Raw genomic sequence first — 25,965 nt, 5'->3', positions numbered from 1 at the left:
ACAATTTTCTTTCTAGACCCAACAAAAAAAAAACAAAATCCAGCAATAGGTAACTCCGACCACCCCAATTTTGTTGTGTAGCCAGGGAAAGATCAAAAGAGGTGTACTGATAGCTGAGATAAGGGTTTTCATTGTGGGTGGTAGGGGAGGTGGGGATAGGAGGTTGGTGAGTGCTAGAAATTGAGTTTCTTAGTGCTGAAATTTTATGTTTTATTTTTTAGTTTTTTTCCAATTTGAGTATAAAAAGATAATTATGCTCATATTCGGAATTTCAACTGAATAAAATAATAAATTAAGTATAAAAAGAGAATGAATGAATTTGAATAAAAAATTTTTGTTTGACCGGCATACAAATAATTTGTGGTTCTAAAATGTCCAAAAGGGAAGGGATATCGTGGGAAACACAAAAATGAAAGCTTCATAACTTTATGAGTATGACAGAAGGCAACAAAAGTACACAAAAAAACGATTACTGAATAATTTTTATCCCAAAATAATTGATCCTTTGCTTCCTTCTTCCTTCTTCTTCTTTCTTTTTCTTAAAAATCTGCAGATTTTCTACATTTTGGGGATCCATGCATTGAAAAATAGAAATTACCCACATGGGTTTGATGGGATGGTCAGTTAAAGCCAAAAGCTACCCGATTTTATTCACCATAAATTACTGCAGAAAGTAAGATCAATGCAATTATGCAAATGCAGATCAGACTTGTTAAGCAAAAGAATTAGATCATTATCAAACTTTGAATATCTTCACAGGAGAAAACACCAGATCCAAGAAACTTAAAAAAAGAAACAAAAATTGTTCTTTCTTCTGATTTACATAAAATTATTCAGACATTAACACAATTTTAACATCATAAATTTCAACAAATTAAAAACAAAAATGGCTTCTTTGCTTTTTGTAGCCCAATTCAATTCAATGTGTGAAAAAAAAACCCACCAAAAATCTAACAATTGAGAACCAAAAATAGCAAAAATTTAATCTCATACCATTAAATACAATCCTATACAACAAGATGCAATCCACAAGCTCCGCAACCCATTGATTGCAGCAGCAGCAGCAGCATCCGATCCGATCTCTTCGCGAAAGTCCGGCGGCGAAGAGAGGTTCGACGGAGGCTCATTGAGGCTCTCCGGCGATAGTGCAATGTTGGGGGGAGGAGCCCCCGATAACGGAGGCCCGGGTTTTGCAAAAACCGGGGTTTTCCCGAATATCTCTTTGGGCAATAAAACCGCCGAAACCCCGAAAATTGATACGGGCTTTTGGTCGAACACCGTCTGGGTGACCATGGCCTGGACGATCCCGGTGCTGATCACCATTGAGCCGTTGATTCTGCTGATGTTGAGAGTGTACGACGTGGCTCCGCCGTCGTCCGTGGCCAATGTGGGCTGGACCGGGTTCACAATCGACTCGAGCGAACCGAGCGGGTAGTAGGAGTGGATGACGTGGAATTTGAGAACTACCGCTTTTTTGTCGGCCGGGAGGGACTGGAGGCGGACGGTGGATGGGAGATTGGAGAACGCCGTGTCAGTGGGGACGAAGAGGGTGATTCCGGGGCCGCCCTCGTCGGCCTCGAACTCCTCGATGACGCCGGATGCTGCGAGCATGGAGGCTGCGACGTTGAAATTGTGGCCGTCGATGAGGACTTTGGTGATGTTGAGGCCGAGTGGCGGGTGGGTCTCGGAGGCCATGAGGTCGAATCCGTAGGGGACTAAAAGGGAATTAACGGAAAAGATGGAGACATTGTACGGGAGGTTTGTGACGAGGGATAAAACGGTGGCGTTCGAGGGGGAGAAGGGGGCCGGGGAGTGGATCGAGACGACGCCGGTGGAGGGGTCGCGGGTGAGGTTGACAGAGCCGAAGTTGTTGGTGGCGCGGCCGGTGGTTTGGAAGAGGGTGGTGACGAGCTTGCCAGAGGGAGGGAGGCGGAGGAGGTCGGAGGGGGAGAGGTACTCGAGGAGGACGTGGTAGCGGAGGACGTCGGCACGTGAGGAAGGGGAGAGGCGGCGCGTGAGGTAGGAGGTGGAGGAGAGGAAAGAGTTGGGGACGGCGAGGAGGGTGAGGGAGGAGCGGGGGAGGAGGTCGGAGGAGATGGAGGAGTTGAGGAGGGAGGCGAAGGAGGAGAGGTCGGGGAAGGGAGAGAGGAGGGTGGAGATGTTGAGGGCGTGGATGGAGGAGGACGAGGAGAGGAGGAGGAGGAAATAAAGGACGGCTGTAGCGGCACGATGGGAAGTGGGAAATGTATTGGCCATTGTGGTTTGGATTGGGTAGGGGTGGTTGCTTGGCTCTCTCTCTTGCAGAGAGAGTGTTTTGGGTTTTGGGTGGGTGCTGGTTTTAAGTGAGAGAGAGAGAGAGAGAGAGAGAAAGGAGTAGGAGTGAGAGTAAGTTGGGGAGAGAGAAAGAGATGATGAATGATGATGTGTTTAGTGATTTGTTTGGCCAGTCGCAGGAGATGGTTGAGTGGGGGGTACTCGCGGTGGGGAGATTTGCTAGCTGGCAAAGGACAGTGGGGAGGAAAGTGGAGGAACATCGGAAATTCGGATACTTGTACTCAAGTTACTGTTTTGGGGTTGTGACAGAGTTTGATGAGTTTAGTTTCTTCAATTGAAAAGTTGATCGAGATCGACTTCACTTAAGTTCATGTATCCGATTACCGATTAATTGTGGTGTTCAGCGAAGACAAAAACTACTACGCTATTTGTAAAACACTTCTTACAAAAAACGTAAAAAGTGAAACTTCAAATAAAATCTGACCACATGTTATACTGGTCCCATTGTATCGGTGAATAGTTTATTCTTATCATACAAGTAAAAAACAATTATTTTGTTTTTTAATCGACAAACATTTCATAAACCACTAAAATTATTTACAAGATCGAATTTCTCGTATTGAACCATCTTTCCTTTGTTTGAGAGAGATATTTGATATGAAACCATTTGATTGAGATGGGTGTTCTACATTTCACAATGAAGCTGCAAATTCGTCAATGAATGTTTGTCCAAGAAAAAGAAAAAAGACAACGGTGCACACATGATGCATGCAATTATTGGAACGCTAATCATAATGATAGTGCAAATAAAGGCTTCAAAATACTATTTATACACCTTATTTTGCTTATTCATTCTGTGTAGAATAAAAAATGGATTTGTTTGGTTATTTTTTTTTAAGAAAAATTAGTATCCGGTCCCTAGTTCTTACTGTTCATTGACTAAGACCTTATTAGTTCTCAAATTTTGATTCAAGTCCCTAGCATTAATGTGATAATGAATTTACATGTTTATTATATAATTTTTTTAATATAAAAATTAGTAATTAATTTAGGGTTTAATGCTCACACCTCTATTAAACTTCTAATTAATTTTCAATTCAAACATTTCCAAAATAATAAAAAATTAAATTAAATTAAGTTTGTACCTATTAGTTTTTTTTTATATATAAAAAGATTCTCAATTTTTAAATCTTAAATGTACCCATTCATATAATTTTTCAATTTTTTTTAATCTTAAATGTACCCATTCTCAAATATATCAATTTGTTATATGTAAAATGTACCCTTTTTTTAATATAAAATCCATTCAAATTTTTTAATCCATGTTTAAACTTATATGGGTACATTCTTTTTCATTGATTTGAGAATGTATCCACGTTTTGGTACAATAACTTTTTTTGTTAATTTTGGTTAATCTACCCATACATATATGTGTATACACACACAATACAATAGAGAGTATAATTTATATTTTATTATTTTTAATCCCATAAATTATGGATTTTATTTAAAATCTCATTAATATAAACAGTTACAAATTTTAATTTTTAATTTTTAATTTAAAAAAATATAGTAACTTATATTATTACATTAATGTTAGGGACCTCAATCAAAAACTAAAAACTAACAAGATTTCAATCAAAGAATATTGATAGTTAGGGACCGCATCCAAAGTGTCCATTTTTTCTATATTGCACTTCTACGCATAAGTATTATCCTTATGTGAAAATACAAGATTAGAAATATGTTTCATATTTTATTTTAAAACTTAAAGTGTTTGTTGGAAGTATAAAGAACTTAAACCATATAGAAATTGCAAAAAAAAAAATTGATTTGGTTCTCCATAAGCATTTTTAATTTTTCTCTTATGATGCAGTTTGATCTCCACCGATTCTCCTCTCTCATAACAAGTAACTATTTAACCCATTAAACCATCGTTTGTTTTGATCTCCACCGATTCTCCTATCGCATCCAAACTATTTTTCTCTTATGATCACACTTCAACGGCATCCAGAGTCGAGGGTGGGGCTTCCCAGCTAGGTAGTTTTTTCTAATTCTCACTACGTTGTATTTTTTTTTTCATTTTAAAACTATTATTTTTATGATTGTGAAAATTTGCTGGATTGTGAAACGGATGCCTCCTCTTTCTGATCGACCACATGAGAGGTCAATGCCCTGAAGGAGGAAGTGACAACCCTAAAAGGTCAGTTTGCGGCCTAGGGCGAGCAGATGAGGGCCTAGGGCAAGCATATGAGTATTATTGTACGGGCCTTACAGATGTCCGGCCTCCAAATCCCGATGCCAGCACCTGATCTTGCTCCACCTTCGACCTCCCAGCCATTTCGCCCAGCCGATACCCAGTAGCCTGATGTATCAAACTTAGAAGACTACTTGTTGTAGTTTTTTCTTTTTTGTTTGGACATCTTGTATGTACATTTTCATATATTTTATAATTAAATACTTTTTCTTGGTTTATTAATTATTGTTTATAATTAATTACAATATTTATTAAAAATTAAATAAAAAATATTTTTGCCAAAAAAAAAAAAAAAAACAAGGGTTTGCGTGATGTAGAGACCTGAGTCGCGCAAAGACACTTTACGCGACGAATGTTACTTCTTTGTCGCACAAATCTTGCTTTCACCACCTTGGTGCGACGGTTGGTGCGCGACAAAGGCTTCGTCGCACTAATTTTTAGGCAACGTTTTTTTACTTTGCACGACAAAGGACCTGCGTCGATCAAAGTGTTTTTTGTACTAGTGGGTGTGAGTTTGCTAGGGCATTCTGGTTCGCGGGCCCATTGTAAATGGATGTAAGACGAATTACAAGAGATGACTTCAAAGAGTGCTGGAATGCTGTTATAAAGCTAGGTGATCACCTTGAAGGAGGTGAGGAATTTATGCATCAGTTGGTGCTGGAATGCTGTTTATAATGAAGAAATGCCATAACCTTAGGTTGTTGTTCAGTTGATGATGCAACAATTGAGTGAAGTTAATGATGTAACACAAGTAGTGAGGGTGTCAACTGTTGAGGTGGCCACGAGGCTGAATGTGGAGGCTGCTAGTATAGACGTGATGCATGGGATGGGGTGGAGGCCACCAGATAAAAGTATTTTAAAGCTTAAGTGCGATGGTGCTTGGTGTTCGAAGTCAAATACTAGGGGGTTGGGTTGGGTGGTGCGTTGATGGTCTGAAATATTCAAGGTGGCAGATAGCGTTGGTGATTTTCATTGTATGTCTTCCACCATTGCTGAGGCGGAAGCAGTGTATACATGATTTGCAAGGGAAGAGTTTCGAGATGGTGGCGGTAGAGACGAATGCGAAGGTGGTGATGGATCAAAGCCAGCCCTGAGGGTAGCTGGAGCAGGCGCCTCGCCTAGGGCCCTCACTTCGGAAGGGCCCCCAATTTTTAGGCGAAGTTAGGCGGGTCTGGACGAGGATGGGCGGGAGCTATACGAACTTATATGTAAAAGCTAGAATTTAGAAATCTTTTGTTGCATGGTTTGCCTCGCGCAAGGAAGAAGACAACTATATTCCCAACATTATTTTAATTGCACGATTTTACTTAAGATGGTCCCACCATCTTTTTTTTTTAATATTTGCACGTCTTCTTCCCTTTAAATAGTCCCCACCATCTTATTTTTACTTTTTTTTTATCCTCTCTTAAATATCACCTTTATGTTTATTTTTATGGGGTTTTATTACCCTATTTTAAGATCACACCACATATATCATTATTATGCACCTTGCATGCTAAAACTCTCACCTTTTTGAAAAATGACATTATTAAATGTTCAAATTAATTAGTTTATATAATATATAATAAATTATTCAAATCTGTTTCGTCCGCCTAGGCACGTATACGAAAATTACTATCCTCTTCGCTCTAGTATTTTTCCTAGTTATAAGATGTTGTCTCTGTAATCCAACCATTCATTCATTCATTTATTGAATGTAATAAGTAACATTGTAACAATAGAAAAATGATTGGAATTTGGCGTACTGGGTATGGACTTTTCTTTTGGTTTGAATTGGTTGAAAAATTAGATTATGTAAACTTAAAAAGTGCATTTGCATCTAAAAATGCGATACGGGTAATATACTAATATTTGAGTAATGTTCGTATGTCTCTCTTCTTTTGATATTAATTTTTAATGATATTTGATGTAGAAATAGACTTTTCATGTATTTAGTGATTTTTTTTTACACATGTCAATGTATAAAGGGTCGGGAGTCAAAGAACTCTAGGGCCTCATTTCAAAGGCTCGCCTAGGACCCTCAAATTCTCAGGGCCGGCCCTATGATAGATATGTTAGTAACCAGGAAGATTAAGGAGGTGTCAATGGAAGGAATCATTCATGACATTCGTGTGTTAGCTTTTCATTTGAGGGTCGTTGTATTCAAGTTCTCTCCTCATAAGTGCAACATCACAGCACGCATGGTGGCTACTTATGTTTTTAAAGAGAAAAGAGTGTAGCAGTGGGTTAATTGGGAACTAACATGGTTTTTCAACAATCCCCTCCGGTGAATAGTAACTGACTTTAATGAACAAGAATTACATTTTGCATCTTCACCCCTAAACTGAATAGCCATGACAATAGGTAATAAAATATTAGTATTTTTTATTTTATAAAATAATTTAAATTTAAATTTCAAATAAGGTTTTTAACCGATCTCGTCACGCTACGTGTCATTATTCGAAAGTACAATTTTTATGAATAGAGCTCGATAAGATTTTTAACTAATTCCGTTGCGCGACATGTCCTTACCTATTTAGAATCGTTGAAAATATTGAAATGTGCTATAAGGTGGGAGAAAATGATAAAGTATTTATTAAAAAAAATTATAATTTAAAAAAAAAAATTGAATTTTTTTTGGATTTTTAATTAGTTTATGTATTTATTTTTAACTTAATTAATCTGGACCATCGGATTAAAAAAAATTGAAATCCAACAATCCAGAATGAGACACGTTGCCCACCTAAACATTTTTGATTTTTTTTCTTTTTCTAAAATTTTTTTAAAGCCGAAAAAACTGGACCATTGATCTGGAAATCAAAATGTCCAGATTCAAAGTGACCAAGTGGGCCTGACACATGGACCCCATCGTTTGAAAATAAGTCAAAGATGGGCCCCCACGCGCCTGACGCAATTTTTTTTAGAATGTGACGGACGTCATCATGATGTCAGCTTGACGTCATGATGACGTCATTTCCCCTAAGGCACTCGGGCTTTGGACTCCCGCATGCCCTCTCCCACGGACTCCTCCTTAGCCCAATAGCCCGAATGAGCTGGAGCTAGTTTGGGGGGCAATTGGATTGGATTTGGTGCCAATCCCCATGGCTAAATACTACAGTGGAGCTGCTCTAATGCCAATGTATCGATTTGCATTTTATTATTACTAAATTTCATCCATCGTTTGAAAATTTTTTATAGAAATTTGCGAGGGCCAAGTGTGATGTTTTGTCTGAGAAAATCTCGGTAAATGGATACGTTATCTAATAATATTGAATAATCATTTATCTGTTGTTGACAAATGTAATTAATTAACAGAATTCTTGACATGCATGACAAAAGATGAAAGAAAGATGAAAGAAAAAGAGAAGTCTAAAAATGTTGTTACAAAGTAGATCATGTGCACAACACATGATCAAATAGAAAATGAAACAAATCCGACGACCTAGGGTCTAATTGAGATACATGATAAATTTCGAGAACCACAAAATTCAAAAACAAAATTAAGGGACTAATTAAAGTGAGAATGGAGTAAATATTTAGGGATCATTGGTGCAATTAAATCCATTTAATATTTATTTTAAATATAGCTAAATTGATCTACCATTTATGTCATATGTCAAGCAATTGTTTGTTTGTAGTGGTTTTTTCTCTTGTTTAATTATAAATTTATGTTATTTAGTACCATTATTTAATGATATCTTTCTTTCTTTATAAATAAAATGTCTTAAATTTAAGGGCAAAAGACTGTTTACTACCCTCATGTTTCGTGGTTTTCAACATTTAGTACATCAATTTTTTTTCATCCCAGAGTCATACCTAAAGTGTAAATTTTGGGACAGTCTTATACATCCGTTAGTCAAACTGTTAAATCTGCCGTTAAATGATGACGTGGCGCCCACGTGGACACTGACTGGGCGCCACATGTCATTAAAAAAATTTAAAAAAAAATTAAACTATTAAAATAATTAATTAAATAAAAGTTATATATAAATTAAAAAAAAAATCCCCAGATTCTCTTTTCCCCACCCCGATCCCTCTCCCTTCTCCCTCTGCACCTCTGCACATCCTTCCCCCTGTGGACCTCTGCTCATCCATCCTTCCCCAGGTCTCTCTGCACCTCCATCTTTCCCATAACCCCTTCGTTTTCCGCGACACACACACCCACAACCCTTCATCTTCCTCCATGGCTCCACCCCTCCACCTCCTCCTCGTCTTCCTCCACGACTCCACCCCCTCCACAACCCCAGCGTGGGCTCGCCCTCTAGCCGCAGTGAGTAAACCATAGCAGAGAAATTGAATTAAAAACCCACCTTTACCAAAAATTGGATAATCCAAATAATGGGGAAACGAATATGAGGATCATGATCTATCCATATATTTAAATTCCACACATTTAACCTCAAATCTAACAGATCTTATCCTCAACGATCAAAACGCACTTGGAGGATGATAAATCAATTCAATCTTTGAAAAATACTCAATCAATCACAAATTTTCACCAAAAAAAGATTAAGGTTTGATGCAATAACAACTTTAGATCCAAATATCATAGATTAATTAGGCATAATAAGAACAAAAGGGAAAGAGAAAGAGAGGGATCTGAGAACGAGACAATCGCCGTCCTTGTCGAATAGGCTGAACGCCTCTTAGAACACGGAGATCTGGTCGTCGGTGAGCTGATCGACCATCGTTGAGAGCGTTTGGCTTCCGAGAAAATCACAAAGAAAGTGTCCAAAATGAAAAGGTAAATATGTCTGTTGCGCCCTAATAAGACCTGAAGCAAAAAGAAAAGGGAGGGAAGGAAGTGACTGACCCAACGGCGCCTTGGGAGCTAGCGTCATCGCCGTGAACGTCGGGATGGTTCAATCGAAGAAAAGTGTTGTCACCGGCAGTGTGGGCATGGTCTACTCACTGTGGCTGGAGGGCGAGCCCACGCTGGGGTTGTGAAGGGGGTGGAGCCATGGAGGAATACGAGGAGAAGGTGGAGGGGTGGAGCCGTGGAGGAAGACAAAGGGTTGTGGGTGTGTGTGTCGCGGAAGACGAAAGGGTTCTGGGAAGGATGAAGGTGCAGAGGGACTTGGGGAAGGATGGATGAGCAGAGGTCCACAGGGGGAAGGATATGCAGAGTTGCAGAGGGAGAAGGGAGGGGGATCGGGTGGGGAAAAGAGAATCTGGGGATTTTTTTTTAAAATTTATTTATAACTTTTATTTAATTAATTATTTTAATAGTTTAATTATTTTTATTTTTTTTAATGACACGTGGCGCCCAGTCATTGTCCATGTGGGCACCACGTCATCATTTAACGGCAGAGTTAATAGTTTGACTAACGGATGTATAAGACTGTCCCAAAATTTACACTTTAGGTATGACTCTAGGACAAAAAAAAATTGATGTACTAAATGTTGAAAACCACGAAACATGAGGGTAGTAAACAGTCTTTTGCCCTAAATTTAAATATCTAAAATAATGAGTTTGGAATCAATTTATTTCACTAACCTCCTTGGCATAAATATACTATTGTACGTAAAAGAAGTCATAAATTACAAATCATCATTTTTTTATTGGTCGGTACAAATCATCATTTATAGTAGGGGTGGGTTCGGTTTAAATTGGTTCGGTTTTTTGCCAAAACCGAAACCAAACTGAAATTTCGGTTCGGTTCAATTTTTTTTCGGTTCGGTTTTTTCCGATTCGGTTTCGGTTCGGTTTCGGTTTTTTGTTTTTATTTTTTTTCAAAAAATGAAAAACATTGAAATTTTAAATTTTAACATATCCAACACAATCATAACATAAACATTCTAACTAGAATCAAAGACAATGAAAATAAATATTTAAAGTTGAACTAAAATCATCAATCAAGTCTTCCAAAGTCCAAACTAACAACCTCACAACACAAAAATCACACAAAAATCGTACAAATGACTTAGAAAATTTAAATTGTATGATGTTGTTCAAAGATCAGTGTTGTTTGCTTGTAACTGCATGTTGACAACTTGATTAGTAAAGGTAATGCGTGGGTGGATTTATTTAGTGTGTGTTGGATTCTTTTCCATCACAAATTATCCAAGTAATCTACCCGAAATAAATGTTTATGGATTATGTTACATGTTATATGAGAATAGATTTGGAAAAGAAAGCTGGCGCAGAAGTAGACAGTGCTATGGAGATGGATGTAGGTACTTCTCGAAGATGTTTGGTTCCGGAACCTTATATGAGGGAGAAATAATAGGTTAGGGTTTAGAGTTTTTATAGGCTTTTTTTTAATATTTTGAGCTTAAAGTTTGGCAACACATTGGATTTAGCACATTTTAACTTACAAATTGGGTTTAGAAAATAATACCCAAAACAAATAATTAAATAAAAAAATTAATTTAATTAATTCGGTTCAGTTCGGTTTGGTTCGGTTTCTAGATCACTAAAACCGAACAGAACCAAAAGAATTCGGTTCAGTTCGGTTTTTTCAATTCGGTTCGGTTTTTTCGTTCGGTTCAATTTTTTCGGTTTCGGTTCGATTTGATTTTCGATTTTTTGAACCCACCCCTAATTTATAGTGGGAAAATTGTTGTAATTTGAAAGAATCAAAATAATTTTTAATTGTACTAGTTTCATGTGAAAGTGTTGGCACAAGGAGGGACAACATGCTTTTTGATATGTCATCAATCATCTGTTCATGCCTTGGAGTTAGAGCAAATGGGAGAAGTGGGGGACTTGACCCTGCAGGATTCAGAAGGAAGAAAATGATCAAATTAAAAAGTGATAAAAGAGGCTGTGCTGGTTACCTGCCTATTTTGTTGCTTTATGCATAAAATATTTGCTTTCACAATTCACAGGAATATCAGAAACAACTTGCATATCAAATATCTATTTTTATTTGTCAAAAAGCAAAAATAAAGGAAAGAAAAAAACTTGCAATGATGTGATGAATCTTACAGCTCCTAATAAGTTGCCAAATGATGCCAAATTTTCCCTTAACATGGCCTTATTTTTTGGATTTTGGCGCAGAAAAATTGTTACAACTATATCTCCCTTGGGAAGGAATATATATCATATATTCATATATGGTGATCGACGATGGATCCAGGAAAGATTATTGATGGGGGTTGAATCCTACAACGACTCATGGGGCAACTTTTGCATGCATTACAACTCCAAACCAGCTTTGAGAGCCTACAACTCCATCATAAGCATACAACTGGTCAAATTGTGAGTCTGGCCAAATTCTAAAATTACAATTTGTCTCACAGGATTGGAATGGTTCATAGATCAACTTCTCGAGCTCTAAATATTCTTTATGATGCGGCTCTGAACTATGTCAAGTAAGCAAATACTAAGTTGTGGTCCATTGGGAATTATTATGGGTAGATTAAAAGGAAAACTAATGAAAATGACTTGAAAACTTTGAGTTTTAACTATAAGGACAAAATAAAGGGTAAAATGAATAGTACCATGTTTGACTTTTTAATATAAAAATGTGGTTTTTCGTTAAAGTGAACAGTACCGCGAACTTTTCGTTAAAACTCCCTAGATTAAAAGGTCCGTTGTAAAAGTATATTATGTAAATATCTCATCATTTGTCATATAAAAAAGAAACTATTATTTTTTGTGTGAGTATTATAACCTAGAAGTATTCAGTTGAAAGGACTTCTTATACTCTTATCCTTCTACTAGCTAAACCATATGTGCGATGTGTAGGCTTAACATTGTCATCTAATTTTTTTTTTAAAGAACCTGTGCCTTGTGTAGGCTTGTCAATTTCTTACATGATTTATTAACAGAACACGAAAATAAAAGGTATTGAGTTAATCCGTTATAAGTTGGGTCATTATCGGGTTACCCATTAAGAACACTTTAATCAATCAGGTCGTTATTAGGTCATCTGTTAAGAACTATTGAGATAACGAGTATGACACGTAAACGACAAAAACATGACCCATTTACAAGGTCTAGACGTTAGACATAGAATTTCTTCCATGACCCATTTACCGGACACGAAACGACATGACCCGTTAACGAGTTGAGACGTTATCGGGTCACTTGTTAAGATTCGTTAAAATAACAGGTTTGACACGATATTATCCGTTAAAATAAAAAATATAACACAAATATGACAAACACGACTTGTTTGACGGATCTACCATTGGTGCAAATCGACTTCGAAAAATGAATCAAATTATAAATTTGGAACGGCCTTGAAATTTTAAAGCCTCTGAACCTCTATAGCACAATTGGGCCTAAGCGCCCTTATTAGATTTTTTTTTTTGGGGTGTTCTGAGTTTTGTTCTCAATTATTTGGTTGACACAGTCCAAACTTGAAAGCTTAATTAGACAAATAATTAGTTATTTTGGTTCGGAAAAAAATAATGATTTTGGAGTTTTTTAATTTGACAACTTAACTAGATTGTTAATTTCTAGATTCATACGTGTATTAAAAGGGATCAGATGAATATTCAGCCATCGAGTTGAAGTCAAGGACATCGTCAACATCCATATTTCTGTTGACCTAATCAGTTCTAATCCCACAGAGATATTTCATGCATTGATTAATTTCTAGCTACTTCTTCATGGGTAGCTGCTGCAAATCCCTTTCCAGCCTACCATATGCATGCAATATTGAAATATTCAAGGGCAATTTGGAGTACGTGGACCTCCAATGAGTTTGAACGACTCGAAAATCTGCAAGTGTCATACAAAAAAGAACTTTAATTATTCATTAAATCAAGTGAAAAACTATACTAGTCAAGGCTTTCAACTTTGCTTTGCAAACACTAGGAATGTATTGCCATATACAATTAGAGTTTACCACAAAATAGATGCCTGAAATTTAATATTGGGTTTGACACGTGAATAATATGTTCTGATATCATGTTAGAATGTGAACATCAAACGTGTTGACAATACAATTGCCTCGCATTGAATATGTGATTGTCCACAACTGGACACGTTAAGTCGGATATTTTCTTGAGTTGCCGAACAAAGATTACGCCTCACACCGTGATGAGTCTATTGAGCTTGGATCGTTGTGGTATTTTGGAGACAAGTATTGCATTTGGAACAATGTTAAGTGATTGGATATCAGTTGGCTATGTTGTTATCCCTTTTGAACAACATTCCAAGTTCCAACCAACATCAACTGCACTTTTGACATCAGAACACCTTATCACACATCACCTAACTCTCTAATGATCTAATAAATCAGTAATTAAAAAATACGATTCCAATTTTTATACGATATGATTGATGAGACTTTAGTCTATGGATTTTCCCCATTCTTTGAGTTTTACCATAACGAGGTTTTGTGAGTTTTACTACAAATGCATATTTCAAATAAGTTTGAGACTCACAATCACCTATTGTGCCGATGACTTCATCAACTATTCTACCTTATCTGCTGAAGATCTGATGCGATGGTTTGTTGAGTATTTACACACTTAAGGGGGAGTGTTGTAGTCCTATTTAGAATAGGAATGTGATTGTGTAAATCCTAGGGAATATGAGAATGTATCTTATATTCCTATTAGGAGTAGATTACCTATTAAATGTTGTAATCCTAAAGGAAAAAGTTTTTACCTATCCTACTACTATAAATAAAGGCACAATGGGGTGAATCAAACTCACCTCACAATTAAATCAATCTCTCATCTCTCTAAACCCTAGATCGTTCAATCAAATAGGCATACAATAGGAATCTCATTTTAATTAAGATTTGGAATTAATCAAGATGCCTTATTTGGTTAAACAAGAAATCAATATATCAACTAGGACTTTAATGTTATCCTATGATTTGGCAAAATCCCACTAATCAATAATAGGCCGGATTAGTGGGAGTCTTATCACTATATATAGGCGGTCCATGCTGTCACAAAATATACATTCCATTTCGAGCAAACCCTATTACTGCGGGGACACTTCCGCTTGCTGAACGTAGAAGACTCATTCGAAAATTTGGTTTATCGTATTTGTGATCATAATGTCTTGTTGTTCTTATGTTTTCAAAATATGTCTAACACCATATTCTTCTCTTGACCTACAAGGCAGACACATCATAGATTCTTTACCAGCATCCTCTAAAACTATAAGCACTGAAATTGAACGTAAGAGTTTAAACAATCACTCCTCGCGCTTTGTAGTGGACAAAACGGATGATCCTGAGTTTAAACAATCACTCCTCGACTTTAAACATTCAGTTATATGGGATATGTTCTTGAGCTGTCAGGCTTCATTAATTGGCGATGATCACCTCGGAGCATGCTACTCACTATACCAACCTCTGGATCTTACAATGTTCAAGGAATTGGAGAATTGTTTTGCATGAAACCGGAACCTACGAAGACCAAGTTACATCGGGCAATTGGGATCGCCACCTCCTGTTTGATTTAGTTAACGAGACACTCCTTGAGGTCCATGAGAAATTATACACCTAGTTCCCAAGGGCCTTCTCTTCCAATGGCTGCATTCGTCCAATGCCGAAGGGGCAACATCTTCTCGATGATGTCTGGACAAGAGTAAGATCATATATGAGCTTGAGGCCAGAGATGGATCAGTCACTGGATGATGTTGTGGCTTGAGATTTGGCGAAGGGCGATCGTTGGATGAACCTACAATGGGAAACTGAGTGTGGCACTTGAAAATGAGGATTTGATCTTTGATGAACTATTAAATGAAGTTATTTGTATTTGATATTGTACATGGAAAATTTGTATGTAGTTTATAAATATTTTAACCTTAAATTGACTGGTATTTTTGCATTCAAATGAGAGATATTATATCTTCAAAACATAGTGTGAGTAATTGAAAAAAAAATATTATAAATAAGTTCACATGATAAATTTGAAAACGCATGATAAATTTGAAAATTGGTGATGATTCAGGTGAATATAATGATTGCAATGCATAAAACATTTTTGTAATAGTTTTTTAGCTCAGCAACCGGTAAGGTTCTAAATGGCGTTAGTCAAACGGTGGGCAGGGGCCCAACATCTAAGTAGGGACTTAGGCAATTTTTTCAATTTCAATTAAATTTATTTTATAACATATAAATAATGTCTACTAATACTTTTAAAAATTAGGTAATTGTATTGGAATACATGCTTCTTGATTAACTTCCGATGTTGCACTGCATTATGCTGAGTTAAGCCGTCCCGAAAATAAGTACGTACTGGGTGTAGTGCACTTTACTGGGGTTCCTTAGTGGGCTCTCACCCTATATACCTCGTATCCTGAAGACTAGATGATGGTTATTGGCTAAGGTTCACATCTATGGTCAAACAATGGGTCCGATTTGACTTTTTTTAGGCCTAAAAATGTCACATGCAAACCCAATCAAGTCTCAAGGCCCAATTGTTGTACAAGCCTCAAGCCGAGCCCCAATACATGCAAAGGTGCGGAATCGAGAAGGAGTTATGTTCGTAATCAAGCCATGCTACGTTAATTAAGCCACACATTTGTGTAAATCATACCACACTCGTGCAAACTCATGCATATTTATCACGTCAAGCTTTATCATGCTAAGATAAGCCCAAGTCACATACCCAGGGTTTGTCAAGTGAATTGTGGTGTGGATGGTTATGGAAGTTCATTGAGCCTACGTGGAGTCAAGATTATGGAAGACTTTGGGTTGCTTGTGAGCCTAAAAGTCCAAGCCAATAACCCTTGAATTCCATGTGGGTAAGTTTGAGAGAGCAAGCCTAGTTTCTTCCTTTCCCTAGCAAGCTAACCAATTTAGTTAGGAAGGAACCAAACCTTGAGCCTTAGAGTCACGTGAATGTCCAGCAAGACATGCATTTGATGAAGAGCAGACATTCCCTTCCTATCTTACGTAGAAGACCAACACATGAAAGCCAAGAGACACATTACCAAAAGTAATGCCTGTAGAAAACTAACCCGGGAAAGCAACGCCTCTGGAAGGAGTCAAAATGGAGTCTTCATGTGAGCGGCTACGTTTAGCTGTCTTACACCAAAAGGAAATGTTACTGTTAGGTCAGGAGAAAGGGGAGAGAAGACCAAGCCACAAATAGAGATTCCTTAGGAACCCTAGAAAGGAATCATTAACCTATAAAAGAGGTATCAGAAGACATTAGAAGCGGGGGAACATCATAACGCATGAGAGAGTTCAAACATTAGAGAGAGAAACACAAAACCACCTTTTTGCAACCTTAGAGTTTTCTTCCAAACTTCCTTCAACTCTTTCAGTCAAGGAAAGCCTCTTTATAACCTAGAAAGCCCAAATTATCAAACTAGACCACCATACAACCATGCCAACTCTTTCGCTCTTTCATGCCAAACTGATGAACTTCTAGCTTCCACACTATGTCTCACTTAAGCAAGCCATTATTTTCTTAATCATGCTATCTTTGAGTCATTGATCTAACCTGAATATTTCCTAAAACGAGCTAACTATTTCGAGATATTCCGGGACTTGGTACGAAACCGAACCAAGGGAGACAAGAGGATGTTCTCAAAACCCAAGTCCCCCTTGACCTAAAAGTCCCCCAACAACCTTCTTTTCCTTCCTAAAGTTCTGGGCCAGATATTTTAAAACATGGGCTTTTAACGGATAAATTGCAAAATAAAATGACATATAGATTATAAAGTATTAGAATGTATTGAAATCATGGGGAACAAGTGTTGAACAAGTCTCTTACAATTTATTAAAAAAATAAAATGTAAAATGGAAATTATTTATTTTTTGTCTAGGTGAAAGTCGTGACCTTAGTTTGAACTGGGTCGTGAAGCCATTGATTGAAACCTCAATCTCGACTAAGATCTCGATGATAACATTGTCTCCTTCGACATCTTCGTCCCTCTCAACCCTCCCGCCGTCAACATCATCATCTTGGATCTCGAGGAGGAGGATTTCGAGGCCGCTACTGCCATCGCAGATTCTTCTCATTTTGATGGCGTTAAGGCTGTCTAATCGTTTTCCTGGACGTTCTATTTTTAGTTGAACTTACATGATATTTGAAGAATTCAAAGAATCCGAATGGAAGAAATCCGGAGAGGATCATGTTCCTATAATTATATACACATGAATACCTAATAAACATGCCCTAACCGTAGTCTACCTAATTGGGCAACCGGTTATAACTTATGTTGATGTCACTCATGTCACGTATTAAAGTAAAATTATCAAAAATAGAAAAATAAATAAACCATGCTGTCTTGTTCGATTTTTCTTATGATTGTCATAGACTCATATATGATTATTCCACAACTTGCATTACATGGCAACAAAAAGTCTTCCACATGGAGGACCCCTCAAAATGCACAAGACACAAGACTCCAGAAATCATACACTATTCAGCCGACGTACCAAACGATGGTTGCTGAAAATAAGAGAGTCACATTTTCTCCTCGGAAAAATAGCACCTACGTAGCTAATCAGCATATCAATGGCTTCTTCAAGTTTACAAAAGTGAAATAGCAATGGAGGATGTTGGCTGGAGTTCAAGACAAGATGATCCAATGGCGAGGGTGCTCATGAGCACGCTGCAGGAGACACCGAGGCAGGCGACACACGCATGGATCCTATACTATACAGGTATGCAACGATGTCTAAATCAGGAGTAACTTTACAGTGTATCTGCCGTTGTCAAGAGTTTATATGGGCCCTGCGCACAACTTGTTTTGCCGGAGCCACATGTGCAATACCTATATGTAATATTCCTGATCAAATAGTATCGCTGGTCCTAAGTAGTGAAAACAAAGTAAGCACCCGTGGGAACACGGTGCTTCACCTTGCTGCAAATACAGGCCACATGCAGCTTATCCAACTAATTACCCTAAATTTTCCGCGGCATGTCCGCAAACAAAATGATGATGGAGAACTTCCGCTTCATGTAGCTGCATCCGCTGGCCATATATCCGCAGTTTGTTGTTTGGTAGACACGGCTGAAGGTAATACGTTTAATGAAAAGGACGGGAGAGGGAACACTCATTGCATGTCGCTGTGGAAAATAATCACCAAGATGTGGCTATGTTTTTGGTCGGCAAAGATGGATCTACGGCGCATTCTACAAATAACTCCAGTAAGACTCCCTTGTGCATGGCCGCTGAAACTGCCAATCTTGAACTCGTTAAAGCAATGGTAGCCAACACGCCAAATAGCATAGTAGATGCTAATTCTGGTAATTTTTGGCAAGGATCGAACGGCAACTTAATTCTTCGTAGTGCGATCATATGGAGGAAAAAGGGTAAATATTAAGCATTTGCAGTTACCTTTTTTCTTTTTGGTATAGTCGTGAGTACCTTTTGTTTTTGGTACATATAGCTAGTAATGAGTATTCTTTTTAAATTTTGGCATGGGGTACATATATAGCAAAAGGTGGACTCAAGAAAATTAATGCAGTTTTCTTGTTGGCCATGCTCATGTTATGCACTCTTTTAAGCGTATAGTTTCTCAATGGTGGCTGCCCAGAACCAACAGAAAGAAGTATACAAGTATGGCTCTGTCCTTGCCATTTTCATGTCATCAGCATATAATATTGAAGTAGTCAATAATATTGCTTACTTTGTGGGAATGAGCAAAATTTTCCTACTCAATTGCACATACCATTGGAGCAGGAGCAACGTTTTATCTATGTGGCTCATCCAAATCATTTTCTTACACTGTTGGAGATGCTCTAACTCTTTGTCATATGGCATTATGACAATTTACCTTTCGTTTATTTCTTTATTCATAAATACTTATTCTTATTCTTGACAGAGTTGCTTCTAAAATGCATATGCTGTAGATCTCCTAGAGACGATATTGAGCAAAATGGATTCAGCTGATCTAATCAATTCAACGGACCAAAAGTGGATGACTCCTCTTACTCTTGCGGCCTATATAGGTAACTTTGTGGCGGTACGCGTATTGTTACACAAATTTACTGGATTGGCATACAAAGGTGACGAAAATCAGTTCCTTCTCATACATGTGGCGTCCAAAAAAGGCCATTGCAGGGTTGTAGAAGAGTTTCTCAATCATTGCCCCGACTTGAGGGAGTCATGTGATGGTGAAGGCCGGAATATTCTTCATGTTGCGGCCGCGCATGGAAGAGTTAATGTTGTCCGATATATTATTGGAAAGCGCAATCTTCAAGTGCTTAGGAAGCAAAGAGATCAAAGTGGAAATACCCCTCTACATATAGCCGTCCGAAACTGGCATCCTAAGATTGTCATAATTCTTTCCCTCTTCCATGCGTATGAGAGAGCCAATTTAAATAGTTTGAACAATGCAGGTATGACGGCATTGGACCTTGTAGAGAAGACCGAGGTAGATAAAGAGATGTTCCTTCGGAGAGTACGTAATTTCTCAACGCATCTTTTCAGTTACTTTCCTTTACCTACACAGTGTGACACTACAACTACCTACAAGTATGTCGTACATAGGAGAGAATTCTACAACGTAATTAATTAACCAGATGTATTTGTATCCCCTTCTTGCCCCTCTCATTGCACATGAGAGAGATAAAGAGGGGAGGATATCCCGATTACACACGATTTTTCCCTGCAGGAGCGAACCCTTATGGCCTTTATTTTAATAATCGTTCTCTTGTTTGTCATGTATATATGATCTACATATTGATAACAACTTGGTCAAGAACTGAAACTTTCGTTTTTCTTGCAGAAACTGACACTTATGGCCTTGAACTTGGCTAATGCTCCACGATCTGAAGAGCTAACAGCCGCCAAAGCAAAGCTAGTGATAGAGGATTCTGTTCTGAAGTCCTTGCACAATTCTGATAACTTAATGTTTTCGAAAGAGAGTGTCAATACTCTCCTATTGGTGTCAACGTTGGTGGTTGGTATAACGTTTGTTCAAGGCTTCACAATACCAGGTGGATACAGTAGCTCTGGAAATGATGTGGGCACCCCAATTTTTCTTACGCATAGCCTATTCAAATTTTTCTTGATATGCAATACCGTGGCGATGTGCGGCTCCATTACTGCTTCAATTCCCCTTATGTGGGCACAAACGCATGACCCTAATATAATCTATGCTGCCATGAGATTTACCTTAAAGGTGCTAGGCGTAACGCTTACCATGATGTCCTCGTCATTCCTGGCTGGTGTTGCACTGACAGTGTATCACGTTTTATGGCTTCGCATCTTTGTTTATGCCATGGGATTTTTCTTCACCGTCTTCATAGTAGGGCTCCTTGCTCCTCTCATGGATGTTCCAGTTTCCTACGTACCTGGCCCAACACGTGCCTTCTTATTCTTTAGCTTTTAGCTATTGATGTTTGTAAGCGGATATAATTTCGACGATGATTGGTCTAATAGATGGAGTTTGTAGAATTTCAATCAAAATTTGTGGTAAGTGTTGAAGATGGCACCAGTCGTTTATCCTGTATTACTGCCAACCTTTTCTTTTCTTGTAATAACTACATTTCTCTAGATAATACCTCTGCTTCCAACTTCCACTACATTTCATTAATTGCTCGGAATTTCTATCATGCAGCTCGACATTAGATTAATATTAATCAAAGTCTCAAATTTGGATTAATGTAATATTAAGATCATGAATAGAACTTCAATAAGTTTGCTTAGATGGTAAACTCCAAATCCTAATGAACCCTGTAACAGTTTCGAGAATATTTATTAGGTTTATTGATTGACCCTAAAACTGTCATTTGGTCTCACTTTATCCCTTGAAACAGGATTTGTCTTACTTTAACCCTTGAAACTGCCACAATCGAGCCATTTCACTCATTTACTTCCACGCTGGCAGCGATTTAGCAGTTTAGAGGTTTAGGGTAGTCTGGAAATTTCATATTTCGTCAACCACAATACCTCATCGCTACTAGCATGGTATGAAATACCCGGAATGCTCTTCCATTTAACGTCCGTGAGACAGAATTGATGAACATAAGGTGAAATAGCTCGATTTAGGCAGTTTTGGAGGACAAAGTGAGACTAAAAGACAATTTTAAGGGGCCAATCTATAAATAAACCTATTTATTATGTGATCTATAAATAAACCTATTTATTAATGATGTTTGATGAACTATTAGATGAAGTTTTTTGTACTTAATATTGTTGAAACCAAAGATCTCAAGCTACTTTCCTTATGTTTTGTAAACAGAAATTTATGTTTGCAGCTTATAAATGTAAGTTATATATCTCTTAAGTTCTGTTTGAAGTCTTGCTATTGAAAACAAATATGTATCTCTTAATTTTTCAGCTTATCAAAAAATTGTCACGTAGTGTTTTCATTTCTGTGAACACGGAAAATTCCTGAAACGAAAACGACAAGAACAACGTGCACAAACAAATATTTGTATTTTTGATGATTTTGGGTTACAATCTCTCTCTATTTTGATCTTTTGATTCGATCTCCGTAAGGTGTGTATTTGTGGATGTGTGATTGATCCAAAGGGCCGTTGGGCTTGATCTAAGGATGAACGTTCTTCAAGGGCCGTGGACTTGATCTTGAAGGTGGATTTGAGCGGATCTTCAAAGGGGCTTTTGGGCTTGATCTTTGAAGAACAGTGACGAACGGATCTTTAAGGGCTTTTGGGCTTGATCTTGAAGAACAGTGATGAACGGATCTTCAAGGGCTTTTGGGCTTAATCTTGAAGAACGGTTGAATGTGTGGATTTGTCGACGTTGTTGATCCAAAGGGCCGTTGGGGCTTGATCTTGGATGAGCGGATGATGAACGATGGTGCTTTCTTCAAGGGCCGTCGAGGCTTGATCTTGAATTGGTGGATGGTTGATCCAAGGGCCGTCGGGGCTTGATCTTGGAAGAACGATGAACGAAGAACGAAGAACACTTTCTTCAAGGGCCGTCGGGGCTTGATCTTGAATTGGTGGATGATTGTTGATCCAAAGGGCCGTTGGGGCTTGATCTTGGAAGAACGATGAACGAAGAACACTTTCTTCAAGGGCCGTCGGGGCTTGATCTTGAAGGTGGATGATTGTTGATCCAAGGGGCCGTCGGGGCTTGATCTTGGAAGAATGATGAATGAAGAACGAAGAACGAAGAACACTTTCTTCAAGGGCCGTCGGGGCTTGATCTTGAAGGTGGATTTGATGAAGAACGAAAAGGGCTTTCTTGATCCTTCGGGATTTGCTTGAGAGCTTCGGAGTTTCAGAGCTTCAGAGCTTCAAGGTGTAATATGAATTCCTCCAAATGAATGAATTAGCCTTCTATTTATAGAAATTTCCAAGGCCTAATTTTGAATATAATATTCCAGATGAAATAAGTCGTTTCTGCCAGGTGTTGACACGTGTCCTGTTTGATGACTTTTCCAACTTATTTCGATTTTTTGTTTAGACACACGCTACGTGTAAAATTTATGTAATACATGAGCGTTGAAACTTTGATTTATCGGTCAACATTTATTTACCGAAATTTCGATGTCTACAATTTCATTTAAATCATAACACATGTATCTGTGTTTTTTAATTAGCATATCATACTAAAACCAAAAGCTGACTTGACCTACCTTGATCGTAAAATAGAAGTGAAATATGAAAAAAAAAAAGGATCCATACCTGCACCAAATGATTCTCAATTCATGTCAAAACTTGATATACATTTTAGGGTTTTAGGGCTAACTACATTTCACACCCGTTTTGAAAATTACCTCAAACTTAAATGGTGTAAGATGTATTCTACATTAAAGAGGAACATTGTGTAAGTTTTTTACGAATAGTAACACCATGTGTCAGTGTTTTCATTTATTTTTTTGGGTACAAAGTAGAAACAAAATTATCTCATTGTTCTTGGACCAATTGGTTTCATGGCTTCATGTATTCTAGCCATGATTTATGAAGAAATAATTTAGTCGGAAACAAGCCCATCAATCATTTCCAGCCCATCGACGAAACCAGTTGCAGAGCTCTGCTCTTTGTGCTCTCTGCTCTCCCCCTTCTACTCGTTGCAAGCTCTCTCAATCAGCTTTCACCTTCAGGCTAAAAAGAAATTTGGAAGAGTAATGTTATTCTTACCACATTTATTTACCATCTTAGGTGGCAGATGAGTTGGACAAGTTACATCATTTAATTTCAATCTTTTTATTAATTAAAACACTTATCTTAGGTGTCAGAAGAAGACTCATCGTATACCACAATCATCATTTAATTAACAATCTTTTCATTAATTATTGATTAACATTTTGAAATTAAATGCTAATTAATTTAGATGATGTGGCTATCCACATCAGATGCCACCTAATGTTGTATACAATTGTGGTACAAAAATATGATAAGAATATCATTATTGAATTTGGAAACATCACTTTATGCTCAGTTTCTGTATACCAATGTATATATTGTAACCGAAAACAAAATTTCAGTTATTCATTTTAATCCTTGGCAAAGATGACTTTTAGTTTAAAACCATAAGTAAGATCAAAATCTAATTTTAGTCCCTTGACACATTAATAACCTCATTTATTAATTATATTTTGATCTTTTAATTATTTATCTTTTTCTTCCTAATTTTTAATGTATTAGTTTTATTTCATTATGATTTTCATTTTCATTTCATTTATCGTAATATATTTTGTTCTAAACATTTAAATAAATTAATTTTTATTATACAATATATTTCGATGTACTTTGTCTTCTTCATGTAGGTACATTAAATTCATTATAAAACATTTCCGTACATACATTTAGGTACACACATTTTTGTACACACATTTCGATACAAACATTTAGGTACATTAATTTAATATAATACATTTCGATGCATATATTTCGGTACACACATTTAGATACAATAATTTAATTAATACATTTCGGTACATACATTTCGGTATTAACATTTAAATACACTAGTTCAATATAATACATTTCGGTACTAACATTTAGGTACATTAATTGAGTTTGTCAAGTTTGAAGAATGTTAAATAAAATTAATAAATTAAAAAACTCTTTTTTGTTCAAAAAATAAATTAAAATTTGTATATTAGTAAATTTAAATATTTAATGGGAGACATTAAATAAAATGTACATTAATTATTTTGAATTAAGGACACATCAAGGGATTATAATAAATATGTAATCTAACACCAGGTTTATTTTAAATTTAAATCTTCTTAAATTAAAGTTAAAAAAAACCCATTTTTCTTTTTGGTGGTTAGAGGCGTCAAGTTAGGGTTTAGGGTTTACGGGTTAGTGGTGGGCTGGCTTCCTCCACACACAAAATAGCAAATAGTTCATGACACTAAAATGCAAAAGAACTTTTTAAGTGTGACTGTCGCATCTCAATGTTGTTACTAATCCTTGTATTATTATATAAATGAACAACGTGATTGTTAATACTACGTGACGGTGTTATAGCCACGCCGGAAAACTTCCCCAATCTAAAAAACTGTATCACAAGCACTCTCTGTGTTGGAACCCCCGGAATGAAATGAAGATGAAGCCCATTACTGTGATTTTTGGGGCTTCTATCTTCTGTTAAATCTGTCCTTGTCATTTCTGTGTATATCCTTGTAAGAAATTGGTACCCATCCATTATCCATCAGCTTTTGCTATCTGATGGACTTCTTGTTTTTCTTCTTGTCTTTCACATGTGTGTGTGTGTCCCATACTCTACCACTAGCCTTCGGCTCCTTAAATCTCTCTCTCACTGCTCATGTAACGGTATACGAAAATTTATATGATAAAGTTTAATATTGGGAGATCATTTCCAAACAATCTTTTTATGCATCTGGACGCTATTCTTTATTTTATATTTGTTGATTTTTTTTTCCGATCTATTCAATCAAAAAGCTAAATATAAACACAAGTGCGCAAAGAAAAGAAAAAGAAATAAGATTTGCAATTTTTATTTCCCTTAATATTTGATATTCGTTACATAAGATATCAGCAAGTTAGAATAACTTTAGAGGAATTCTTTCTTCTTCTTATTTTCAAAGGAAAGAGAGGGTAAATGGAGAACCTTTGATAACAAAAGATGGCAAAGAAAAGGACGGGTGAGGATGAAGTGAAGAGATTTCAAGAGAATATCATCCTTTAATTTTTAAAGTCACAATTACAGGTGCATTTTTGCTCATCATCATTATTTATCACCGTTAGATGAGTTTAATTTTTGAGATTTAAGTCTATCCAATAAAAGATCTTAAAATTTAAACTCATCCAATTGTGATACATAAGGTGGTAAGCATCATCATCACTTAAAGGTGGTGACCAAAAATATTTTGCACAATTATAGCTGGCTGGCTCTACAATAAGGGGATAGAAGCCCTTGATGCCCCACCCGATGAAAGGTGGATCAATAATTGGAGGGAGTCTCCTTGTTGCAATATCTTTTTCTGTTTTCTCCACAGCACATGTGAGGGGAACTAAGGTCATCTCCAATCGAAGGGTCTAGAGGGGTCAGAGGGCCAAAAATAGCCCGAAAACCGTCTCCAACTAAGGGCCAGGCCAAAGGGCTTGTGGGTCCCACTAGACAAAAAGGGGCCAAAGGGCCAAGTGGCTAGCCCAAACTAGCTAACTAGCCAGGCCACATGTTGACG

General features: G+C 37.2%; 2 protein-coding genes across 4 annotated transcripts; one reads left to right on the top strand and one right to left on the bottom strand.

The window, feature by feature from the left end:
* Nucleotides 1-783: 783 nt before the first annotated feature.
* LOC114823922 (fasciclin-like arabinogalactan protein 4) lies at nucleotides 784-2,475 on the bottom strand. The gene has a single exon (XM_029099728.2). It carries the CDS (start codon nucleotides 2,254-2,256, stop codon nucleotides 988-990), a length of 1,269 nt encoding a protein of 422 aa, XP_028955561.1. The 5' UTR covers nucleotides 2,257-2,475; the 3' UTR covers nucleotides 784-987.
* Nucleotides 2,476-17,733: 15,258 nt separating this feature from the next.
* On the top strand, nucleotides 17,734-20,914 carry LOC103421057 (protein ACCELERATED CELL DEATH 6). Of its 3 annotated transcripts, XM_070818898.1 has the most exons (5): nucleotides 18,536-18,700; nucleotides 18,856-18,947; nucleotides 19,241-19,339; nucleotides 19,442-19,791; nucleotides 20,119-20,914. In XM_070818898.1, exons 1-5 carry the CDS (start codon nucleotides 18,687-18,689, stop codon nucleotides 20,722-20,724), a joined length of 1,161 nt encoding a protein of 386 aa, XP_070674999.1. In that variant the 5' UTR covers nucleotides 18,536-18,686; the 3' UTR covers nucleotides 20,725-20,914. The 3 variants fall into 3 exon arrangements, with proteins under 3 accessions (XP_070674998.1, XP_070674997.1, XP_070674999.1); XM_070818897.1 differs by having other exon boundaries at nucleotides 17,734-18,700; nucleotides 18,826-18,947; nucleotides 19,241-19,791; XM_070818896.1 differs by having other exon boundaries at nucleotides 18,193-18,700; nucleotides 19,241-19,791.
* Nucleotides 20,915-25,965: the final 5,051 nt, after the last annotated feature.

Source organism: Malus domestica, chromosome 03, assembly GCF_042453785.1.
Source record: "Malus domestica chromosome 03, GDT2T_hap1".
Lineage (NCBI taxonomy): Eukaryota > Viridiplantae > Streptophyta > Magnoliopsida > Rosales > Rosaceae > Malus > Malus domestica.
The sequence above is the reverse complement of the archived record's forward strand: the minus strand, read 5'-3'. Positions and strand labels throughout refer to the sequence as shown.

Bases quoted from the DNA above. Each gene is read 5' to 3' on its own strand.
- LOC103421057 (XM_070818896.1), top strand. The intron at 18,948-19,240 runs GTATGGCTCTGT...CATATGCTGTAG, and splicing joins CAACAGAAAGAAGTATACAA to ATCTCCTAGAGACGATATTG. The intron at 19,792-20,118 runs GTACGTAATTTC...TTTTTCTTGCAG, and splicing joins AAGAGATGTTCCTTCGGAGA to AAACTGACACTTATGGCCTT.
- LOC114823922 (XM_029099728.2), bottom strand. From the start codon at position 2,256: ATGGCCAATACATTTCCCACTTCCCATCGTGCCGCTACAGCCGTCCTT.